The sequence below is a fragment of the Silurus meridionalis genome, chromosome 2 (genome assembly GCF_014805685.1).
Source record: "Silurus meridionalis isolate SWU-2019-XX chromosome 2, ASM1480568v1, whole genome shotgun sequence".
Classification (NCBI taxonomy): Eukaryota; Metazoa; Chordata; class Actinopteri; order Siluriformes; family Siluridae; genus Silurus; species Silurus meridionalis.
The window spans coordinates 18,362,709-18,388,881 of NC_060885.1; the positions used below are offsets into that span (position 1 = coordinate 18,362,709).

General features: G+C 35.9%; 1 protein-coding gene across 6 annotated transcripts in view; it reads right to left on the bottom strand.

Annotated features, from left to right (window-relative positions):
• Positions 1-1,163: 1,163 nt before the first annotated feature.
• The window catches only part of pcdh15a (protocadherin-related 15a), a 200,128-nt gene continuing 175,118 nt past the window's right edge, over positions 1,164-26,173 (bottom strand). For 2 of the 6 annotated variants that reach the window (XM_046834051.1, XM_046834042.1), the window contains 9 exons: positions 24,271-24,489; positions 22,012-22,020; positions 21,510-21,647; positions 11,035-11,053; positions 10,335-10,400; positions 8,772-8,845; positions 5,521-5,638; positions 2,520-3,127; positions 1,164-2,361 (listed from right to left, as the gene is read on the bottom strand). In XM_046834051.1, coding sequence (XP_046690007.1) covers positions 2,540-3,127; positions 5,521-5,638; positions 8,772-8,845; positions 10,335-10,400; positions 11,035-11,053; positions 21,510-21,647; positions 22,012-22,020; positions 24,271-24,489 — 1,231 coding nt within the window. In that variant the 3' untranslated portion in view covers positions 1,164-2,361; positions 2,520-2,539. Of the gene's footprint in view, positions 2,362-2,519; positions 3,128-3,842; positions 5,277-5,520; positions 5,639-8,771; positions 8,846-10,334; positions 10,401-11,034; positions 11,054-19,957; positions 19,964-21,509; positions 21,648-22,011; positions 22,021-24,270; positions 24,490-26,173 lie in introns of those variants that run through there. The other 4 variants (XM_046834060.1, XM_046834086.1, XM_046834068.1 and 1 more) reach the window with 4 other exon arrangements.

Consider the following 26,173-nt stretch of genomic DNA (forward strand, 5'->3'; position numbering starts at 1 on the left):
CATTATTTGTGCACATTGTGTTGTACACAAATAATGATTATTAATTAATTGTAATAGATTTTATAATAACAGTTAAGTCTAATAATTTGTCTAATAAAACTCCAGTTTACCAGTCAGGCACACTTACCTGATTATATACTAATTAATAACTATTGCTAACTATTATTATGCACTAGTTCATATACACTGAGAAAAGCTTAATTTCAAAATATGTATACTTACAAATATACCTCATTAATATTAAGTAATTATTACATTAATTTGGTCCAAAGCTTACAGTTTATTGAGCTTCCTTAAAATTGTATTTTATTTTTTTTTACATTTAGGTGTCCTCAGGATTCACCTGTGTTTTTAGAAAAATCAGTCCAAGGTTTTTACCTAGCAGCCAGTGTTCCCAGGTTAGGATCCAGATCAATTGCATTCCTGACCGAGATAAAGTGGTTAGTGATGAATGAATGGATGAAAAATATCGATAGCAAATCTTTTCTCAAAAGGAAAGGGTGATCGTTCCATTTGCAAATGAAAGGACCAAATGTTATAAATCATCTTGGCTCTGATACCAAAGCTGTTCTGTATGTTACCATCAGCTTTTATTTCCCCAGGGTCAGAAGGTGACATACAAAATTCTCCACACGCCTGAGACGCTTTCAGTCCTCGAATTCTTAATGTGTGTGATCTGAAACACCATCACTAGTAAATGTGTCCCACAGAGAGCGAGACAAAAGCAATTTTGATGATGAGGATCTTGGGGGGGTGGGAGGGCTCTTTTCTCTCTCTCTCTCTCTCTCTCTCTCTCTCTCTCTCTCTCTCTCTCTCTCTCTCTTTTTATCTCCAGATCCACTACCATAGTTTGACTGGACAAACATTCATACTTGACAGAGCAATCAGCTTCTGATGGACAGATGAAGATTGTGCTGGTAGATAATGATATGCTGCACTCAGTGCATGAGTCATCTGCAATAAATGGCAGAAAGATACAAAGAACCAAAAAGTACCTACTTTTCTCAGACTATTTTTTAAAGTCAAACAGTGTGAAAACTAAGAAAGCATGTAATCATTTATAAAAACCTGCTCAAAATTAGGAAAATGGCCAATTTATTAACAAACAGGTGTGCATTTTATACGTACTATAATTAGAATATTATTATTAATAACACATATATATATAAATATCAATGATACAAATATTTGCTCATTTTATAAGAAAACAATAAATGAATATAAGACAAAAATGTTTTAATTCATTTTCATATATAATCCAAACGCACTAAAATATACATAAATTAGGTTATGAAAATACATGTATTTCATATATGTTCTCTTTTTCTCTCTTTTATTCTTCAAAATATTAGGCTATCACAGCCATTTGTATTCTAAAATGAAATTTAAAACTAAAACTCTCAAAACAATACCCATTCACATCTTTAGGAAGCTAATTTGCACTTTTCAAATTTTTTCTTATTATTTTTTAGGGAACTTCGAAAATGTTTTAAACAAAGAGTTATCTATCTGACCATAAAAATTGTATAAACTTTTTAATCACACGTAAAAAACACCACCTGAAAAACATCTTTAATTGGCTACATGTTCTTAAAACAATCGTTGTGTTTTTAAAAAGAATATAATAAATATAATAATTCTTTATTTTTCCACTCGGACAGCTTTTAAACAATGTTTCCGAATTAGGAGTAACTGTTCTCTCTGCCAAAACAACCATTTACCTAAGACCACGAACATATCAGATGTAATTCAATACAATCATAGTCTCATTCACACACACACACACACACACACACACACACACACACACACACACACACATATTGACTATATGGACAAAATTATTTGGACACCTGACTTTTCCAGCCATGTGTGGTTCCTTCCCAAACTGTTTCCACAATATATGTATAGGAAGGCTTTTGCTGCAGAAGCATGAAACATTCCCTTTACTTAAACTAGAAGACCCAATCCTGTTCCAGCATGACAATGCACCCTGTGTACAAAATTATTAAAATACAAAATAATCTCTATAGAGTTTTACATGAGTTTGAGTGGAAGCCCTTCAGTGGCCTGCCTTAGAGCTCTGACTTCAACCCTACTGAACACCTTTGGGATAAACTGGAATGCTGACTGCACCCCAGGCCTCTTTACCATACATCATAACCTGACTGTACTAATGCCCTTGTTGCCGAATAAACACGAATTTACACAAGCACACTCCAAAATCTAGTGATACATCTTCCCAGAAAAGTGGAGAATATTATGAGTGCAAATAGAGATCAAATGGAGAATGGAGAATGTAGAACCTTGGTCAAGTGTCCAAAAACATTGTCTACACACATACTCATTTTATATATGTATATATATATATATATATGTATATATATATATATATATATATATATATATATATATATATATATATATATATATATATATACGACATCTAACTTGTTGATATGCTTATGGGGATAGTAATGAGTTTGAGAGTAAGAAAGAAAATAATTTAACTACGGTATAAGAAATAAAATCAGAGACATCAGAGTTTTGTCATTGGTATATGAAGATTGTTCCAGGGGCCCATCCACAACTCCTCCTCTTCTGACAGTGTGTGGTCACTTGGAGACTCCAAGGTCTCTTTGACCACCTCATTGTCCACCCTAGACTCCTGTTCCTGCTGACAGCTCCCCTGCTCATGGTCCAAATGCGTTTTAATGTGGTCGGACTTTGGCCCCATACTAGACCCTATGGACCAGGTTATGGGCCTGGTGTCAAGGATGCTGTTAGTAGTAGATGAAAGTGTGCCAGTGGTTCCTATAGTAGGTCCGTTATCCACTGTGCTATTTAAAGGCAAATGTTCCTCCTCTGTGACTCCTAACTTTTCCAGTTTCTTGAAGTGTTTTCCTAGTCGCCCGGGTGAAAATTGTTTTATGTTATTGGGGTAAGGTGGCCGTCGGGTTCTTATGATCGTACCATTCTGTGCCAGGTACACCATACCATTTACATTACTTTGACAGTTAACATTAGGCAGCCGGTTCCTCTGGATGTCTGGGCCACTGTCCTCTCCAGTAGTGGTTGACTCGCCCTCTTTCTCCACATTTAACTTCATCTGCTTCTTTCTGAGAGCCTGAGAATCAAAGAGCAGAGAAAGATGCATAGAAACAGACATAGTAAATTGTAGTTTTAGAAATAATTGGCTTAACCTGCAGTGCAGTTTGTAATTTTGAGTTTTTAGACCACATATGCTGTTGAAGATAATATACGATATAGTAGGTTATGATCATTACTTTAATTAATAATATATCAAAAATTTAAGTAATATTCCGCACTTTCATGGAATGTGCTATTAATGCTATGCACTTTGCTTAGTGCTCATTTTCTCATTTCTAGCTTCTGTTAATATTTATCTAGCCTGAAAAATTAACTCCCAGAAACATGAACTATGTTCCACTTGAAATGCATATTTGGTTCAGCAGCAGGTTATCAATCCTAACAATTGCAGTTCTCACTGCCGGCAGCAGAGGGCTCTAAAGATTACAAACTGGTACTTTAATATTTATGAAGCAACCACACAGAAAGGTACATTAGGTCCTACAGCTGGAAGGAAGAGAACATTCAGTTTCATCTATTATGTATCCAGAATGTGCAAAAGAAAAGAAGTGATAAAGGAATTCCTTTCAGAAGAAATTTCACAAAAGCACATGAGGACAAGAGGATTAAAGTTCCATGCAGTTGTAGAAATAGTCAAGATCACACGGAGGTGAAGGAAGCAGCTGGAATGTTTGCAGAGAAGAATGAAAGTCACTGCACTTCTAAACCAAAGTAAATTAAATCAGCCTTACTTTTTTGAAACACATATTTGCTAATTATCTTGCTCCTTAGAAGGCAGTGGAACCTCCTGATTCCATTTCTGCATCAGAATTTGCCTCAGTTTCCTCAGTCTCTGATGGCGAGGCATTGTCAGATGTTACAGCATCTTCATCCTCCTCAGCGATCGATGAGAGTCCTCCTAATGCATCCTCTGAGCTTCTGGTCACACTGACTTCAGATCCGGATGTCTGTGATGTTACGTCATCACTCATCTCACCTGAAGACTTTTTGCTCTCTTCAGTAGTTTCTTCATCCTCCTCCTCCTCCTCTTCCTCCTCATCTTCTTCCTCCCCCTCCTCTTCATCTCCCTCATCGTCTTCTTCTGTCTCTTCCTCTCTCTCCTCTTCTTCCTCTGTTCCCTCTAGATCTTCCTCACTTTCTTCCTCAATGGTGTCCTGTGATGAACGTGTGATGGTAGATTTGCGGGAACGGCTTCCTGTTACAGATTTGGAGGTGGTGGAACCTCTCTCGCTGCCACTGAGTGAGGCAATGTCTGATCCTGCATTTTCTGATGCTGCTGATCCACTTGCCTCTTCCTCGGACACATCTTCAGACCCTCCACCTGTAGAGCTTCCAGATCTTACAGAAGATCGAGTTGATGATGCCTGGGAACCTGAGCCACTGAGCATGCTTCCTGAACTGGATCGTACTGAAGATCCTCTGCTAGCCTGAGTATGTGACGATGATACCTCTGATCCAGACTCAGCCTCTTTAGATGCCACGCTTTTATCTTCATCCTCCTCGGATTCCTCATTGGAATCCCTCTCTGTTGCAGAAGTTTTCTCTGCACTTGATTCGTCCTCCTTTTCTGTAGCAGATTCCTCTTCTGATTCTGATTCCTTCTCAGTCCCCTTTTCAGACTTTGACTTGCTTTCTTCTTCTGATTCATCTGGTTCCTCTGCCTCAGACTCTGAGTCAACAGTGCTCTCAGTTGCATCTTCCCTATCCAGATCCACTTTTAGGTAGTCCTTATCTTGAGAAGCCATGCTACTTCGTTCTGATGCTTCAGATCCACTTGGTTCAGGCTCACTGACACTAATGGACACGGGTGCCTCCGTTATACTCTCTTGACTGTCAATACGGCGTGCAGATGTCAACTTGGCATAGTCTTTGTCCTTCTTGCCCTTTCTAAATATCATTGGGAAGATTCTGGCTTTCTTCCAATGTGATACGCGAGGCGGTTCCAATTTCTTACCGACAGCAAGCAGCTTGCTAAGTTTGATGACAGATTTCAGTCGCTTTGCAGCCTTGGAAACATCCTCTGGTTCAGGCTCTACTTTTTCTTCAGAAACTTCAGAAAGAACTTCCGGCTCTCCAGATTCAATCTCTTCCTCTGGAGTAATATCCTGGAATTCCACCTGCCTACCATGCCCACGGCCCCGCCCACCTCTGCCTCTGCCCCGACCCTGTAGTGAGACCATTTCCTTTAAAAATCTTGGATATATTAACGTCATCAGTGTCAAGCAGATAATGCAAATTGAATGCTTTAACTGTGGTGGTTAAGGAAAACTAAATTTGTAATGCAGCATGGGATGTGGTAATATTACTGTACTATGTTACACTACTTCATAGACATAATATAAAAATAATTCACAAACTGAATAAAATTTAATTAACCTTTGATCTACCAGTAATGAAAATGTGTAATACCTCTTGGCCATATGCACTGTAGTAGTAGCCATCATCGTCCATTATGGCTTCTCCGTACTCATCGTACATGGGAGATATCAACCTCCTGCGGCTGCCATAAGGAGCATACGGATCATACCTTTATGAAAACACAAGAGGTTAATAAGTAACTGTATGATCTACAATGACCACTAAATAGTCTGACACATTAGGGACATTTAAATAAACAGCATTTAAACCTGAGAGAAGAAAAAAAACTTTTTTCATTTTAATGTGAAATACTGTGGTTGGAAAACTCGTACATTTTTGGTTTGATATTTACATGTGCATATATTGTATACACTTAATATGTACATATTATAAACATGAACAAAAAGTAAATATTCATTAGATTAAAAAACAGATACGGAAAAAAGTTATACTATATTTGTAAAGCTTGCATGAAAATAGATAATAGTTTTAGATATAAATGCTGCAAAAATAATATGTAAAAGGCAACTGGTGTCATTTTAAAAGACACTAGCATAAGTTGAGAAGATTTAACGTAAGTAAAAACCTTGCAGAGAGTAAATGAGCTTCGCAAAGATTTTAAGGACAACATTATCAAAAAGAAAACACAGAATCTTAAACATCCATATCCGCTTGATAACATGGAAATGGAAAGATATACACTGAAAACCTATAGACAAATATGCTCACAGACTAATGATAAAGAAGATATGAGAAAAATCAGCAGTCACTCCAAGCAAATTGCAGGATAAACTGAAAGCAGCAACAACCACAATTCTGGGGAGAACAATAAGTAATGAACTGCACCACGATCAAAAAATCCCCATGAAACCCAACGCAAAACTAAAATCTTAATTCTTTGAAAAATAATGGAATTTGGTAACACAAAACAACAATAAGAACTCTTTGGCAATAATCCAGCTTATTACATTTGAAAGTAAGTATAGATGTGGGAGCATATGAAGGCTGTTATTTCTGCAAATGGCACTCAGGCATGACACTTCTGTGTTGGGATATATTAGAGGAGATTTCAAATCATCTCCTGACATGAATACAACTGATGATTTATGCAAGATTTAGAAATTGCAAGCCTATCAAAGAGACCTTTGTATCCTTAAGGAAGAATCAACCCAAACTGAGCCACATTACAGCAGGAAGTTAAATACTGCTTATTTTCCTAGTATTGAAGCTACAATTGGTAAAACAGCTTCGTATTAAACTGCTGAATATTTAAAAGTTGTAGTGTCTCAATGCTATTTTCCCCTTTTTTTAAACACACCTTTTTTTAAACACACCTCAAGTCTAAACAACTTGATTCTAATGAGTTTTAATGAAATTTGAAAAGTACAAAGTCAAAAGACATTGTGTAAATGTACACATTGTGTATAAACATGAAATGTAAAAATGCATCAGTACCCTGAGTATTGTTTTTTCTTCTGCAGTAACTACTTTGCTTGCTCTTCTCCTGAAATGGAACAATGTTGTATATATGCATAGCAAGGTCACTGGCCTGAATGACTTTATATTATTGAGTGCTTAGTCTCAAAGCACTGCAGTGGCCGTTATATGTGCCCCTCACCCCTCTCTGGCCTGAATATTGGATATTGGTATTGGAGTAGTTCCTCATGGCTAGGTGAGTGGACAAGCCAGTAGGAGGGGTGAAGTGGTGAATCCTGGAGACCTCCTAGTGAGGGAGGAGCAGGTCCTAATTAATCTGCCTGGCCTAATTTCACAAGCTAATGATGGTTTAAACTGTTCCACTTGTCTCCTGAGTGGCAGATGCTAACCCTTAAACATGCAGATGAGCTTTTAGCATTTGCTCAGCATCTGTTCTTCTCTTTCGAGATTTCTCTGCTTGTGATATGAGCTGCTACAAGCTGCCACAACTGGTTAAACAATTGCTAATACCCCTTTTCTACTTTCTATTTGTCCTGCTATCCCTTTGATTGTGTGTTTGAACATCAAGTGATGCTGTTTATTGTGTGTTCTATTTCCAGCAAAATTGTTTTCTCTCTCTCTCTCTCTCTCTCTCTCTCTCTCTCTCTCTCTCTCTTTCTTTCTTTCTTTCTCTCTTAAGGAGGAATATCAGCATGGGCTCAGGTGCCCTGTCCAATCGTGAGTAATTGAAAACATTTGGAGAGAGGAAAGAGGGTGTGAAATTACAGGGGAATAGATGAAAAATAGAAGGGCATAAGGATAAATCTTCCTAGACTGCAGTATTTTTTCTTACCTCTGAGAGATTTAGACTATTCTAATCCTTTCATTTAAATATTAATTTGATTACATAAACCATTCATCGTTTAAGATTGATCAGACCCACAGACTAGAATACCAGCTCTGACTTTCCATGAATTGTTCCACAAAATATCCATAAAATGTCTGGTTTTTTTAACAATAAAATATTTCCTGATGACATACAGTATAATACTATCTAAAGCTCATGGGTGAACTGCACTATGTCTGCGTGTTACAGAACATAATTTCATATAGTCATGCTGCAGGCTCCTTAACAACCATGTGAAGCTGCAGAATTAGTAATTAGTTGGCACTTTCATTGCTGCTGGATGTGGATGCTGCCCTTGTGGCCCTTCAGCAGCTGGCAATATGGATAGAGATGCTCAGGAGGTTATGTTTGCTTAGTGCCGGAACCGCAACGGTGAAATAATGCACTGCATTTCCATATGTAGCCTTAATTATGATGGGAATTTCACAGGCCTTATGCTATGTGCTAAACTCTAGTGCCTAGCTTGATGATCCCACAACTGCACAGACCTCCACTAAAGGGTTAGGAAGAGCAGATATCCAGGAAATACAGAGCACACCTTTTTTCACCAAACAGTACAGCTATACAGGAACATAGTAATAAAGATTTGTCTTCAGTAACGGGATGCTACTTTTGTTTTTTTATGTACACCACACACATGTACACACACATGTACACACACATGTACACACACACACACACACACACACACACACAAATAAATATTACTGCAACTAATTGGTGCTATTTGCGACAACTAAAACTATCCCAAACCTTAAACTTTTTTCTGTGGAAACAGTATTACTTGTTAATACCATATAAATGTTCTCACAAGCTAAAAATGATCAGATTTTCCAAACCTTGTCCATTTGACATTTGATTACCATCAAAATAAAAAACATGCAAACACACATTAGAAATAAAACACACATATACACGTTAGTAAACGTTACACTCATTAACTTCACAGAGGAACACCCCAGAATTACACAGCACTTACCCTTGATCATAGCTGTAATAGTCTTGTGTATAGTAGTCTTGCCCAGGGTCAATACCCGATTCCATAGAGAGTGCCTAAGTTAGCAAAAACAAGCCTCAAAAGCTCAACAAGACTTAAACTGATTGATGCCATAGCATGAGTGGAAGTGTGATGACACTGATATCAACATGCAGTGGGTGGAATTATATATAAACTAACATAGACTGTACCCAAGGGTGGTGTGGAACAAAAGGGGCCCCTAATTAAATGAACTCCTATAAAAATATTAAGGTTTTCAGTCCTGCAAGTGGAATATTTTCAAGGAAACATTGCCACTAGCTCAACCAAGTTTAATACTTCAGAAATATGTGCTTTGATTAGTTTTTTTAGTTGTTAATCAGACATACTTTGCTTATACAAACTCACAGAGTTACAGTGACATGGAATTTTGATATTGGTTATTTTTTTAAAATGACATACACAATCAAATAAGACAGCAGAATGGCAAAAAGAAACAGACACATTTTAAATTTTCTTATTGATCCATAGTTACGTGTGTTGTGTGGGGCATGTAGTTTCGATTTTGCTAAGCTGGGAGGCATTGTGTTTCTTTTACCATGTTTAAGTACATTTTCTTGGAATGTCTAAGACTTCTTAAGACTTTCAAGGATGTCTGGTCAATAGCACACAAACAACATGTCTGCTGTTAGGCCTACTGCTTTTGACTTAACTGATTTAATCGGGTCGGATTCGCAGTTACTGAAAGATTTTCTTGTCTGAGGATCTGCTTTTTTTTTGTTTTACTAAAACATCTGCACCAAAAAAAAGAAAGTGTCAAAAATGTGATGTTAACAGCTGTCTGATTTCAGAAATCTTGCTGCACAGAGTAGCTATGAAATATGTCACTATAACCAAGTAATCTTCTGCAAACACAGACATATGGCTTATCTGTATTTTTTTTTTCAAGTTAGAACACTTTAATACACTTAAATAAACAAGTATGTCCACAACTAGATATAAAACAATAAATGTCTTCATCACCCTACAACACTGAGATTTTAGCATATTTCCTAATGAGTATATAATGAATGTTTGAAACTGTAATTGTAATTTTTCTTTAATTGCTATGTCTTTTTAAACTTTTAGGACCTTCTTTTTTTGAACACTTTTTTCAATGTTTTTGCTAAGAGATCAATCATTTTGCTTCAAGCAAAGTTGTACAATATTGGGCACCTTCTCTAGATTATTTGAAAGTTCTTACTTTAGACACTTCCATGTTTTCTGAATTTCTTTTATATTAAAGTTACTTGGACAATTTTGTGGTTGTTTATTTATTTATTTGTAATTAATTTATAAATTTTTCATGTCATTTCAGTCATGTCAGTGTATTTATATAGCAACTAATATTATTTGAGCCCAGGGTCCACCCCTCAAATAAAAAAAAAAATGCAAGCTCACTGTGAAATGCAAAATAATAGGAATTTTGTTAAGCGCCATACAATGTAGAAAATATGATTGGTGATAGACAAAAAAGGAGGTCGGTTAAAGAATGAAATAAGAGATCTTAGTTTATATGCAACCCACAGTGCCGGAGGAACATATGGACTCTACCTCTGGCCTAAGCAAAGACGGCCTCAGCAGCTGTTGTTGCTAGTGGACAGTCAAAAAAGGGGAAGAGAAAAAGTTAGAAATGTGTAAAAGTAAGAAAAATATAGAATATATAAAATAAAACATTGAAGAAAAAAAGAGAAGACAGAAATAAACATAAGGGGGACAAAGAGGCTGATTGTAAAAGGTGTTTAGATTTCTAGGTATAACTAGGGGTAAGACAGTGGGGAAGGGTGTAAAAACAAAACCAGGTTAAAGATTATTGTGGGTTAGAAATGACTGAGGCATTTCAGTCTAAAGCTCCTGAAGGCCAATAAACAGCAGTGCACTGCAGTGGATAATTTACTCTTGTGATAAGCTGACATTAGATAAACATAAATGTTAAAGTTTTTTTCCCTACTTACAGTATAGACAGGAAAATAATATTAGGCACAGAACTGAGTGAGATTAGATAAGTCTTTTCAATGAAAAACAACATTTTCATATCTTAGGTGTAAAAAGTGGTAATGGCAGGCCTTCTATGTTTTTCTCTATCTAATTGTGATTCTCCTCTTATTCTCTCTCAGGCACTATTGGCAGATTAGAGTGATGAGGAACAAGGAGCTTTCCTAGCGCAGAATAAAAATGACCAGCGCCCTGAATAATCATATCAGGAACAGATAAGAGAAGGACATACCTCTCTGCCATATCCACGCCTGGCATACAATGAGAAAAGAAGAAAATAGCTTTAAAAAAATGCTCATTTATAAATATATGTGTCAAGTTAAATGGGAGAAAAAATTCTTATTACCCAAGAAATTATGAGAAATGTTTGATTTAAACCCTAACTTTAAACGTTTTAATATACAGATAAAAAGATGAAATTTACAGTGCATTCAGAAAGTATTCAGAACCCCTTCACTTTTTTCAGTTTTGTTATGGTGCAGCTTGATTCTACAATCCTTGGATTTATTATTTTAATTTATTTTTTAAAAAGAAAATGCATATCAATGCATATTAGAACAAAAACCAAGCCATCAGGTCAAAAGAACCGTATGCCGAGCTCAGAAACAGGATTGTTGCAAAACCCATGTATGCGTGCTTGGAGTTTGCCAACAAGGAAACAAGATTATAATATGTCTGGAGGAAACCATGCACCTCTAATCACCTCCCCAAACCCCTCCAAAAAATAAAACATGATGGTGGCAGCACAAGGCTTTGGGGGCGTTTTTTGCCGCAGGGACTTGGCAACTGGTCAGGGTTAAGAGAAAGTTGAATAAAGCAAAGAAAAGAGATCTCCTCAATAAAAACCAGTTCCACAGTGCTCAGCACCTCAGTCTGGGCTGAAGGTTTACATTCCTACATGACACCAACCCTAAGCACACAGCCACACATGAGTAGTTTAGGGATAACTCTGTGAATGTCCTAGAGTGTGCCAGTCAGAGCCCTGACTTGAACCCTATTGAACATCTCTGGAGAAACCTGGAAATAGCTGTCCACCGACAGAACCCATCCAACCTGACCGATCTTGAGAGCATTTGCCATTAAGAATGGCAGAAAATCCCACAATCCAGGTGTGCAAAGCTTGTTGCATCAATCCCCAAAAGACTTGAGGCTGTAAATGCTGTCCAAGGTGCTAAGTACTTATTCTGAATACTTATGTACATGTTATTTTTTTTTTTTTTATCTTTTAGTTTATTTTAAAACACATTTTACCATTCTGTTTTCACATTGTCATTATGGGGTAGTGAATGTACATTAATGAGAAAAAAATAAATTTGAATGATTGTAGTACAGTAATCCCCATTTATCATGATGGGTACGTTCCAAAACTGCCCACGATAAACAAAAAAACGCAATAAACAAAAAAACTGCGATAAATGGACGCCACCCCAAAAATGCTATTTTATGTATACAGTACTGTCATAACATTTTACTTCATTTTATAATTAATACAGACGATCCCCACCTTACGATTTATGTTTTGAACGACCGTTCGTAGCATGAATTTGTTCGTAAGTTGTGACTGTGTTCGTTATTGACTACGCATATCTCCTATTGATGTAAGTGCTATAAATACTCATGCTAATGAAGTAATGAAACATTTGTTCACTAAATAAACAATAAATTATACTAAAACTAATAGAAACAATCTAAATACTGTGTACAATATTTCGTATTAAGTAATAAAAAAAGAATAGAAATAAAAAAAATTATTTACTCAAAAAAATTCATTCGCCCTAGTCCAGTGCACATCATGTAGACTCATTACGACGAATAGCTAGCGGTCAAATGCAATTCCGCGATAAACCATGGGTGTGATATTCGAACCGTGGTAAATCGGTTTACTATATGTATTTATTGTATGTAGGGGATTACTGTATTAGGCTGCAACATCACAAAATGAAAAAAAATTAAAGTGGGTCTGAATACTTTTTGAATGCATGGTATATGCTTAATATATTCGTTCTTATTGAGTTAGCAAAATGCGAACTCCAATAATAATAATGATAATAATAATAATAATAATAATAATAATAATAATAATAATAATACAAAAGTTGAAGGCAAAGAGCAAAGATTTTACCCAAATGCTGACACAAGTGGTTTAACACCCAGAAACACATTGGGTGTGATTATCTTTTATTCACAGTAGCTTGTCCACACACACACACACACACACACACACACACACACACACACACACACACACACACACACACACACACAAATAAATGTTCTAGATTCTAGTCCTATTCATTGAAGTCTATGCATAATTCTCAGAGCCTCTCGAAGTGCAGCCCTGGAGAACTGAGCAGTACAGACGCTTCCCATTTTACGAACGTTCACTTTACAAATTTTGGCGAATACGAAAAAAACCTGTCCTCAAAATGAAATTTGTTCAGAGTCGAAGAATTCAAAACGGAGGAAAGCCGACGCTAGCTAGTCGTGGACTGTAACAAGTCTACATGATGCGCACTGGACACAGTAACAACTTACGAACAAATTCATGCTACGAACGGTCGTTCGGAACTTAACTCGTTCGTAAGGTGGGGAGCGTCTAATGAAAGACTAATAAAAAACTAATGAAAACAAAGTGTTACTGACATATGATCACTTCCACATTAGGAGAAAATGTGATGGGGTATAATGTATTGAGAAAAGATTTATAGTCATAAATAGTATAAATATTAGGTCTGACAGAATTATGACATTATTTCTGTAATAGGAGGGGCTGCTGGGAGATAGATAGGGTTTTTTTACATCACACACACACTAAAGCACACAGAACAGGGTGTGACAAATGCTTTCTGCATAATAGGGAAGTCTGTGGTACTTGAGTGTGAGATAAATAATGTGTAAGATGCAGTGGACGATGGAGTGGAGTGGATTGGGGACTACTAGTGCTAAATAATGCAGTGCTAGAAGAGTCCCAGTGTCTGGCTGCAGAAGGCAAAACTTGTCTCTTTCTACACTGACAAGTTTTAAACATAACTCTAACATATCCTCCTGGAAAATCGTACCAAGCCAAACCTAATCAGGTTTTGGGAAAGAGAGAACATTCTGTTTCCTGATTGGTACCAACGATTCTATGTATGTCCATAGGAAATAAGTCAAAGTTGTTATTGAACTGTTGCACAAGCAAAAATAAAATCTTTCTTTGAATCCTACTGTAGAATCTGCTGATGCTCTCTGAAACACTGTTCTGCTTACTCTAAAACCATAAGGTCTCGCTTGAGTAAATTAGGTCCTTTGTCTCCTGTTTGTCCCCAGGCATTTCATTATTCTCTAATAAAGTGAAGAACATATTCACGCAATTCATCCAGTACACTGAAAATAGCATTTGTTTTTTTAGTCGGCAGAATTTCAGCAGTCAAATCTCATTTTGCAAATAAGCAAAATAGTGCCCCCCCTCGTGCATGTATAGAAAAATGTCAAATACTGAAGTCTCAGAAAATTATTAAATATTGAGCAACAATTAGGTCTATCCCACATGCTTTTCAGATAAGTGAAGTGTTTGCATACAAAGTGAAAACAATGTGTGTATGATGGAAAAAGCACATGATATCAGATGTTTGCATCTACCTCTCTGAATAAAAGTCACAAAAACTAATTTTCAAATAAGCCTTCTGTTCTTGCCTGTATTTTGGCCTGTATGCTGCTAGGACAAGAATAAAAAGAAGCATCTATAGGGCAGTATTGTAGGTGGAGATGCACAAGAGGTGTAAGAAGTAAAAGAGCAACGAGAACTGGCAGGTGTTTTGTCAGTGCTGAATGGATCAATTGGCTAATTAGGCCTGTCTCTGGTGCATGCAGACATCACAGGCTTTCTTTTCCCCTGCTGTGAAGATCTGATCAGGCATACAAAGTGACAATTCCCTGTGGTGTTCATCTTCCAATGACCTCATACACACCCTCACATCCATCTATCCACACAATGTCACACAGCCTTTTTCACAGCATCAGTAAGCACACTGCGTCTCTCTACAGTCTTCGAACAGATGTTCTGCTATAGATAACCTACCTACCTGAAACATTTGAGGTAGCAAATCTGGTCATATGCTTGATTCTAAAATGTTAAACATCTTTAGTAGAGCAACAGATAAGACATTGTTAAAATGCAAACTGTTGTGGTGAATATGAACACATCCCGCTGTCTTAGCAACTGTACATACGCAGCATTAACATATACAGACAGAGCAATTTCCAGGTGACAGAGATATGATTCAGATCTAAGATTCTGATGGTTATATAAATGTATATTTTTTGTTTAGTATACATTTTTATTTCCATTTATACTTATTACAATAAATCAATGTGTTGTGTGAGATCCTAGTTAATATGAAATTGTGCTAATGTACATTGATTTTAATCGTCTTATGATTATTTTATTAAGACAAATTACCTTACTCATTTTTTAATGAAGATTTAATTAATATGTTTTATCACAAATATATATGGTTGTCTACGAGAGCTGACGGAAGTCCACCGTGGGTAAATTTACACAAAAACAAACAAACAAAAGAAATAAATTTTGGAAAAAAATTGCCTCAGCTTCAAGGAAGCTGTAGCGTTCAGGGAAGCGATTCCGCTCCTTGAAAGCAAACACAGAGAGAATGAGGAGGAGCTTCTTCCCACAGGCCATTCAGAGTTTAAAACAGGAAACACCCAGGATCTAGTATTGGTCCTCTCTCTCCATCTTCACTTTATTCCATAATTGCACAGCTTTTTTTGCACTATTGTATGACACCTTAACTCAGGAATGTCACTTCAACTCTAAACTTGCACAGCACAGTGACACTTTATACCACACCATACTGCACATGGACACTTTAAGGACAATCACACTAAATCACTTTAACATGTACTCTGTCAATATCTGCCATACTCATTCATGTATATACATATATTTTTCTATACTTTATACTTTTTTCATCCTCATATTCTATTTCTTTTCTCCTGTTTAAATGTTGGACAGCCGTATAAAGCATTTCACCGCATGTCATACTTGGTATGTATGTGTATGTATTAAATAAAATTAAATTTTATTTAAATTTGAAGGAACCATAAATATAAATCAGCATTATTTTCTATAGAAACTCGTCTAGCTAATCCTCATCCATACATTATAATACAGTGGGTAAAGATTCAGTTCAACAAACTGCTGTCCGTTTGCAAAAGCAAGTCTAAATCCTGACTAGGGAAAAGTGATTTCCTTGCACATTGAATATCACACATTCAACAAATTGTTACCAAGCTGCATGCAGCAAGAAAACTTGCATAACCCTAATCACTTCGGTTTTGCAATCAGATACTGTCTGTCAAAATGACAGCGATGCACCTGCATTGTAGTGCCAATGGAATCTTCAATGGAATTTTCTTTTACTTTTGGGAATATTAGTTTGGTTTGAGATACATGGAAAAAATTTATTTTTGATTATTATTAGTTTTCAGAACACCAAGCTGAAATGTAAAATTATGTGACAGGTTTTCTGTAAGGTTTCTCCTATATGATATACTTTCACATTGACATTCAATTTACATTATATGTTGTATCACATTGCTGTCACTGCAAAATTTACATCATATTTTATAAAGGCATATTATAGTCTATCAATTTGGCTTAAGACAAATTATTATTATATGTTATTATTAAAATGTAACATACTGCTTACAGTAGACACACACACACACACACACACACACACACACACACACACACACACACACACATATATATATATATATATATATATATATATATATATATATATATATATATATATATATATATATATAAAACAAATGTGTGTGTCTACTCTAAGCAGAAGACAGATGAGGTAACAAATGCAACTAATAACCTTATGCATACCAACTATTTCCAGCTCCAAACCAGGGAATGCCTCAGTAAACATGATATGACATATATCTTTGGACTGTGGAATTAATACTATGGCATCAGTAGATCTCATCAGGCTCATGGATAGGTAGGTGTAGTTGGGAAAAGATAGTTCCTTTATATGTACACAGAGAGCTATTTATCGAGAGGTGGCCTGAGAGATTGATTGTGCTCTTGCCAGAGCTGAATGCAGCCGGCTGGTGGCAGGGCACACTTTTCCTGTCACGTAGCCCACTGCCTATTATCTGTATTGTCTGGACTCGCTGCACTTCATGACTCTTTTGATTTTTTAAAGGGCAAAAACATCTACACAATTGCATGGAAGCAGAGCTCAAACAGCCTTGTAGCATTGACAGCTCTTTAAAAAGGGTTACCCATTCCAGTAATCATATTGGTAAGAAACTGATATCAACCCTGTCATAGAGATTAGGATAAATACATGTGAAATAATTGTATAAACGCTAACAGGTCTTTTTAACATTATCAAAAGCGTTAAAAAATAAGCATTAAGGCAAAAAAATAAAAAACCTTCAGGCACAAAATATCACAGAAGAAGAAACATGGTGGAACACAGTGGGTGTATGGCTGAACATTCCTCCTTGTATACAAATATTTAATAATGCATATACACACGGTTTTTAGGTCACAGTTCGTTTTAATTTCAGTACAGCTATGGGGAAGAAATGCAAAACATAAAATCTCTGGTTTATTCTTGTTAACATTTGTGAACATCAAGAGTTAAAATTTTTTAAACAATTTTAAAAAATGCCTGCTTTGTTAATAATGTATAAAATTATATTTTATAAAAATGAAATAGAATAAATAAAATGCAAAATACTCATTATACTGTAGTGATTAAATTGAGTAATGATTAAATTGGCACAAATTAAATTGAATAAAAGGAAAAATGTAATTAGTTTACATTTCTTAGACCCCATTTGGGTAATACAGGTGTGCATATAAGTGTGTGTTTTACATTTACATTTTAAATTTCTCAAGATCTAATGATCTAATGATCTACTTCTACTTATTTTAGCATATAGTACTTTAACAAATCTTTTCATTTCTTCCATCCTTAATGCATACACTCTCTTGATACGTGGAATTGTCAGGTTTTTTTTTCCTTTTAAGAGAAATTCTTGAAGCTGGACATAACAAGCTAAAGAATTGTTAGCGCTAGCATTAGCCCCTAACCACCTGCTGGTTAACAGCTAACGCTATTGATTCTTTAGTGTTTGCATGCATGCGCAAAACAAATTTTACCCCTGGCAGTCTTGTGTACGTTTCCTAAAGGAAACAAATGCGCTCAAAGTGGGAGGCGGAGACTAAACAAACAGTCCGCCACTTAATACGTTCCTGAGGAAACTCAGATTGTAACTATGTTCCGCAAGTAAAAAGGACAGCATTCGTTACACGTGTACCGAACCGAAAGCCCTGTACCGACACCCCTAATATAAGCATTATTTTTCCCCCTGCTGAGTTAGTTTTAACTTTTACTGCCATTTTACACTAAGGGTGTATTTAAAAAAAAAAAATACAAATAAGTACATAAAAATATACTACTATTACTACTAATATTAATAATAATAATAATAAGAAGAATTATTATTAGTAGTAATAGTAGTATTACTTTTATTATTTAACATTTTTTTTTATAAATCTGATACCCTTTTTTTGCTAATTAGCATTTAGTTAATGTACCACATTTCAAATATGTTATACAGTGCAAAAAAACATGGGGAAAAAAGGTTATTTCAGTCAGAATGTTATGAGAATTCTCTGTTTGCATGCCGCCCTAAGTCTGGACTATTATTAGATGTAGATTAGATTATTTGACTGGCTTGTATTAAAGCCTTTTAAAGTAGAGTCTGACTCTATCCAAAATTTTATTGTACTTCAGAATCCCTTTGTTCTCTTTTTTTCTTGATTTGACATTCTAAATTCCCTGGAGAGGGTGTGGTTTCAGAGATGACAGTGTGAAGTCTGGGGTTTATATGCTAAATCTGTGATAAAGGTGAGAAGGTGGAGTTTTAAGAAGTAAAAAGACTGGACGGGGCATCAGGAGAGAGAGGAGGAGAGCAGACGATATGAGATAGAGAAAAGATAGTTGGGAGTGGTGGGCATCAAGTATAATTTCCAGCCAGATCTCACAGGGCTGTACTGTGACATAGCTAGAGATACTGGAGCTGAACCTCCTCAGCAGTGGACGGTGGAGGTGTGGTGCTAGTGATGAGAATGCAAGGAGGGCTATCTTTACTCAAAAACCTAGAACTATAATGTGGCTCGATAATAGCAAGCAGGTCATCCAGATCCAGAGAGACCCGAGAGTCTCTGGACGTCTTATCAGCCAGTACCTGCTGCTCAAACTGTCTGACCTGTTCCCTAACTGACAGCTTTGTGCCATGGCCACTCGGGGTCCCCATATCAGTATCAAACTCTTCTGGGCTGTCTTTAAGATCAGGATTCAGTGCTTGCTCTTCCCACTCAGCAGGGTCCCAAAGGGCTTGTTCTCACAGTGTGCCATAAATTTCGCCCTCATGAATACGACAAGGCAAGGACCAGGTCAGCTTCTGATTCGTAGGGTTTATAGATGATGTCCCAGAGCCTGCCAAACACGTGGCTCTTCGGTCTCATGACTGGATTGGAAATACTCCCCTGGTAAGGGGGACTCTGGGTAATTACCGTGTGTAGTTCAGAGAATAAGGTGACACTTTTCTCAGACTTAGGCAGGTTGTTGTGCAGGGTGCCATTGACAGCAATAGCACAAAAAGCAGTGGTGCTAACAAGCCTCTGTCGATAGGCCCCCTCGGTAACTGACTTCTTGTGTCTGATACAGACAACAATATGAAGTTTTAGCAAAAAATGACTAGAATTACAATACATACATACATACATACATATATATAAATGGGGAAAAGGAGGAATAAGTGAGAAAGTGGAAATGCTAAGTTAGAATTCTTCACTAATTTTCACTGCTGTTGACAAGCTCTATTAATATAATTCTACACTATTACAAGGGGCATTATTGCATTGCAATAGTGAGACTAATACTTGAAGGATTTTGTGATGCTGCCTTCATAAATAATCCCACTAACAGTTACATTCTGTAGCAATAAGCTCAGGCTGTACAATATTGCAAATATTCAATACTACTGAAGGTAAAACAAGAGACTTGGCTACTAACAGAAGGAGAGAAAGAATAAAAATGCAAATGACTTACTGCACTCTGAGTAGAGAATAAAAGGAAAGATGTAAAAGTGAAAGAATGAGAAAGATGTGTGGAGAGAGAGAGAGAGAGAGAGAGAGAGAGAGAGAGAGAGAGAGAGAGAAATACAAAGAGCAGGTGAATGTGAGCTGAAACCAATAAACTTTGACAGAGTATAAAATGCAGGCTTGCATTAATGAGCAGAGAGTGAAGACAGATGTGCTTCTGTTAACCCTTCATATGTAGATTAATATTCCATATGTTGTCCAATAATTGATTAGATTAAAACAACAAACTTCAAATAATAAAAAAAAAAATTGACCGACCGACCGACCGACCGACCGACCGACCGACAGACAGACAGACAGACAGACAGACAGACAGACAGACAGACAGACAGACAGACAGACAGACAGACAGACAGACAGACAGATAGATAGATAGATAGATAGATTTTTTGGCAGATATGTTACTGGTATTTATACATTTTTATGTCCTTTACAAATGCTGGAACAATGCTTTTCACTATAGCAGCTTACCTGCTATAATATCTAGTAAATATTTTCCTTGCAACCGCATGACAATATGCCAATTAACAAGCAGTCAAACTGAGTTTGACATAAAAAAGAAACAAAAACAAACAAACCCTCCAAAAAAACTGCTTGTTTGCTTGCTGCAAGTAGAAGCACCAAAATACCACATATTTTACTGTATGAATGCTATTGTGCGCAGCAAATAGCTAAATACAATAATCATCGTACTTCTGTGTAAATAATAGAAGAACAGAAGTAGAAATTGCAATAGAAGTAGAAATACCAAACCCAACAAAATAACAGAAACCTGAACTGCAAGAAAATCTTTGACACCAACAGACAACCAGTTACACACATACACATGCACATACACATTATTATTTTTCGCTTGTTATTAGACTGGATCACAGAAAATTGCTATGCCTAAATAGATCATTATATTAAATCAATACAGTCTTACCTGTGGGATATGCAGTTACACGTCTATTACAGTCTAAACCATTTACATTTCCTTTCACTTTTAGTTGTGTTTATAACTTGGCAAAAAAACATACTGATGACTGGATATATAGATAAATCACAGAATTTTTGCTCCATTGGTCATAAACCTTTTTTATGATTTTTATAGGAGAAAACCATGTTTCTCTTCTAATCTGTGGACAAGGTCACTACTAGACTGTTAATAGACAACTTTTTTGAGATTTCATTTCCTTTTGCTTCCTTTTGAGTCCTGGATTACAAAATTACCTGGCTGTTTTAAGTTCGATCAATGTGTATGAGAAGCTACAGCAAAGGTTTCACTGAGAACAACAAAAAAATATGAAAAGGGAGAATGTACAACACTTAATGTAAAATCCAACATGGTATTGTACGTTCAAGGTTAAATCCCTGCTATTAAAAAGTCCTTCTCTACTATTGAAAATTCTGCCTTGAACTTATGAAGACAAATTATAGAAATCAAGAAACTTCTTGGCCTTTACATAAAGACTAAGACTTTCTACCAACTAAATACACATTCTTAGAGGTTGACTCACATTTTGCCATCTCCGAGTTCCTCATAGAGATTAGATGGAGCTGAAGCTGAAGCTGAAACAGGAACTGGACCAGCAGCTGATTTTGTAGCAGCAAGTGACTTCTGGATACGGGCGGTTTTGGCACACTCTGCCTGTTTCCTGTTAAAACAGTTGCACACAATCAACAGCACCAAACAGAATTCTTTCAAGTTTTTGCTTTTTTTACACACAGCAAGAACACAAATTTCTGTAGAATTTACCAAAACTACAGAAACTCTTGTCTCTTTTTTAGCGTCTTCCATGATTATTAAGCACATTTTGTTTGCGATTGAAATAAAACGGGAGAACAAGCCCTTCTTGTTCATTTTCAAAAGGAAATTTCTGCAAGGGTTAGAATAGAGAGGAGGATGTGGAAACCCTTTATTCATAGCTTCTGAACAACCGTTTGATCTGTATTCACATGTAAAAGACTGAACTCAATGGGTGTTTTCAGCACATGATTACAGAAATGAATAAAACTTACTCTTTGAATCTGACGAAGAGGTCCACGCACAGCCACAATGGCATGAAAGAAAATGGAAGAGAAAAATAAAAAGAGACAAGTGGTATTGTTAGATAATTAGCTCAGCAGCATTTCTTTATCAGAACATGACAGTGTATAAATATATTTGTAAAAGATTCATAGGCATTCATCAGCGTCACTTAAGCCACAGAGTTTTTAATGATAATGTGAAGTCTTTCATGTGGTTTTAGATGAATGCACTGCCGGAGGTGTTGGAATGCACATTATTCCTCTGCATTTTGTTCCTCCTGTATGGTGATAAGAGCTCAGGAGGTAGAATAACCCATATTTATCACACAACTCTGTCTACTGCACTGATGAGAGAGAAATGAATGCTCACTGGCAAACTCCTTCTCACCATTACTGTCCCTTTAACACCACTATAGCCTCGCCACCATTCTGAACGCTACTTCTCATGTTTCTACCTAACTGTTCTATTTCCATGACATGTATGTGCTGTTCTCTAATCTGGAGTCCTGGCTTAAAGTTGACTATTAAAACCTACTCAATCTTTCACTATTTATTAAACTGTAATGCATTTGGCCCTAAAATGTCTCATAGTGATACAGACACTGAATTGATACAAGGCTCTTGCACACTGTAGGCATGGGTGTTTTCGAAAAGTATGGAATTTAAATGTTAAATCAGGAAATAAAACAATGTTATAAAAAAAAACATAAGTAATAAGTAAAATAGATTAAAAAAATGTATAAATCCACTGTCTTAAACCTTCCCTACATTATTGCAGTTGGTATAATACGTATAACATTTCATGTCGTCATGTTTTTTCATTAAAAAGTTAAATGACAAGGAACTAGAGCACACAAAGTCTGTTAATCCTGAGAAATTGAAGTCTGGAATATTGCCACGAGTAAAAAGCAAGCACCCTGCAACAACTAAAGAGCATAATCAAAATATTGAGCACATATGCATTTAACTGCTAATTTGATATTCAGACAGTGGTAAAGCTATATTGCGTTCCAGTGAACTACACTTCTGACCATGGTGATTTGTGTTTTTGTTTGCTTATCTTTAATTAATTCACTATAATTATCTACAAAATGTAATTTAAAGCTAATATTGCATAAATTCATATGTTGCTATTGCTTAGTCACTTTACCCTTTAAACTGCCTCTAAATACAAATTAAAATTAGAGAAAATACAAAATACAAAAAGGGAACATTGAGAGAAACAACATCTTATTTGGAGAAATTACTCCAATATTACAATCTTTTAGATAAACAAAAAAAATGTCTGCATTTTGGGCTTAAAGGCAAGTGCTTGTAAAAATCTACTCAGCAAATATCTGGCAACCTGAAAGGATCAACGAAAGTAATTCTAGTAAAGTAAATGATTGAATCTGTAAATCTTCATAATCCAGCTCTGATTATGGGTACCTTCTTTATGCAAATATTGACATAACTAGAAATTTAGTTTCAAATACGCCATTAATTGATTAATTGTGCAATTTGTGTTTTCAACAACAACAACAACAACAAAAAAAGTGTTTTGGAGATACAATTTTCAGTGTACACTGAAGATGATGAAACCCCCTTTTTAGTCAGCGTTTTCTGCCTCTTGCCATCTTGCCTCTAACGTTCTTCTGTAAAACTGCTTTGTCAAAATGTCTTTAGCTGAAAAAGGGCGTATTCTAGTACTAAAACTGTATTGCACCGTGTTTAATTGAATCTGTGCATGAGACCGGGAAGCCCTGTGGACCTACTGTAGATGTTTTCGTCTTTGTCTCTGTGTCTCTTATTTATCTCCCTGGAGCAAGGAATTGTTGGAGGAGAGCTGCACAGACAGATGCTGTATTGTTGCGATGTTGGCTGAGGTGAGACAAAGCAGTGTGTCGAGAATAAAGAATTCATCAGATCAGTCACAAACGCCTGTAATTAATCTGCTTTCACATGGTGCTGGTGGGGAGATATGCCTGTTAGAATGTCTAATTACACAGAAACACCCTGCTTCATACCTGGCACTCATTCAGACCAATTTCATGCTATTTCTGTCATTGTCCATCACCTGTTCTCTTTCCCTTTTGTTTATTTAGTGTTAGCTATCTTCTTCCTTTAGTTCTTCAGACAGACTTTATACCACTCAAGCTTTGTTATAATGGTGGGTTTACAAATATAAAATGATTACTTCATAATTCCTGTCGATCCATTTTATCATGAAATTCCTGCTGTCTGCTTTCTACTTCCCAAACCATTACTCACTGTTTGTATGTGACCATGATGATGAGAATGGCAGGGATGCAGCAGAGGATGATGATGATGGCAAGGGCGAGTAGTGCACCCTCTGTGTAGCCCACAGCCTGAGCAGCTTTCTTCACAGTGGCCACAATGTCTGGAGAGCGGATTTCCAAAATCCTCCCGCCTTCACCCAGGTATGGCTGAAACTCTTTATTAATGTCCAGAATCTTACCATCCAGAAACCTGCCAAAAAAATACAGAGATTTTACCAACATACAGTAACTACTGACATTCAGGATAATAGGTGCATTGGTATTTAATACTATTTATGGGTTCAACTACATTTAAGAATGCCAGTAGAAGAGCAGCTGGAAAGGATTATGTAAGGGATAATCCACAGCTATTTTAATGCATATATAAAGCTTTAACTTGTTAATGCTGGCAAATGACCATGGTATAAGCAGGATAATCCACCCTGCTTTACTGTTATTCCCCTTCTGTGTTGCGCATTCAAATTGTGTAACGCACACCTAGCTGTGGATTATCCTGCTTATACCATAGTCAGTTAAATCTGTCATTGATATTGTCATTAATTCGGTCAGTGCAAAATTGACAAAATAGATACAAATATCCGTTAGGTTTTTTTTTTCCATTTATTTTATATACAGTTTGTTAAATATAAATCACATACAGGTATGGTAAAATGATAAGAATACATTCAATAAAATGATTTTTAATAGAAAGAGAGAGAGAGAGAGAGAGAGAGAGAGAGAGAGAGAGAGAGAAAGAGTTATGTACACATGTGTTGCATCTCTACTAATAGTAAAGCTGTTGGTGTTAATTCATTGAGCCTTTAATTCCTTGGAATCAAGTATTCTGAAAAAACACTTTATACATTGAATGTTGAATGAATTGGGATGAATCTGACAGCTTTCTAGAAGGTGTTGATTAAATAATTAACAATAGCTTTAAGGTTTAGGTTCTGACACTCACAAATTGACCCTTGTCAAAGTTAATTACATCACACAAGGTGTTTTGTGTGTACGAGTGTAAACTACCTTTATAATTACATTTCAGGCAACTTGGGAATTTGCATTTCAGGCCAATCTCTGGTAAAGTTTGATTCACACACTGCAATCATCAGAATCAAGAACATACATAATTCCCACAAAAACTGGCTGCTAAGTTATTAAGATTACTACTGCTATCGTCATTCAGTAACTTTAGTATTAGTAAATATGCAAACTATGTTATGAATATTTTGCTGGAAAAGTTCTATGTTTGAATTACAAGCTCTTTATAAATGCTGTGCAGTTATAAATCTTATTAACTGTAGTGGTTTCAAAATAAATAAAGATTGCACTTTCATTATCTACTTATTCTACATGGGTAAATAGTAACACAGAGCTTAATGGTGTAATACAGTGGCCCTTTTATTGACAGTAGTGAAAAGTCGAATGAGCTCAGATGACAAAAACACTTAAAATTAAATTAAGATCATGTCACCCCAATTATGAGATTCAGAGCTTATCATTCCAAATATGGAAAAAAATTGCTTCTGAAATTTCGCTTGTTGTGCCTCATTTTGTTGGCAGACATGTCAGCAAAACTGCATCCTGAAATAATAACCTTAATGTTTACTGAAATATCCTACTACTGTTCTGAGTACTAAGTCATTTTGTACAATTAAAATAATAATCATAATTTAGTTAATAATAATTTGGATAATAAAATGAATTACTACATCTGCTAAATGGTGTAAATAAATGAATAATATTAATGCATTTTTATATTAAACAGATAGTAAGTGCTACATATAATAATAATAATAATAATAATAATAATAATAATAATAATAATAATAACAATAATAACAATAATAATAGTTATTATTGTTATCATTATTATTATAAAGAAATAATTTAAC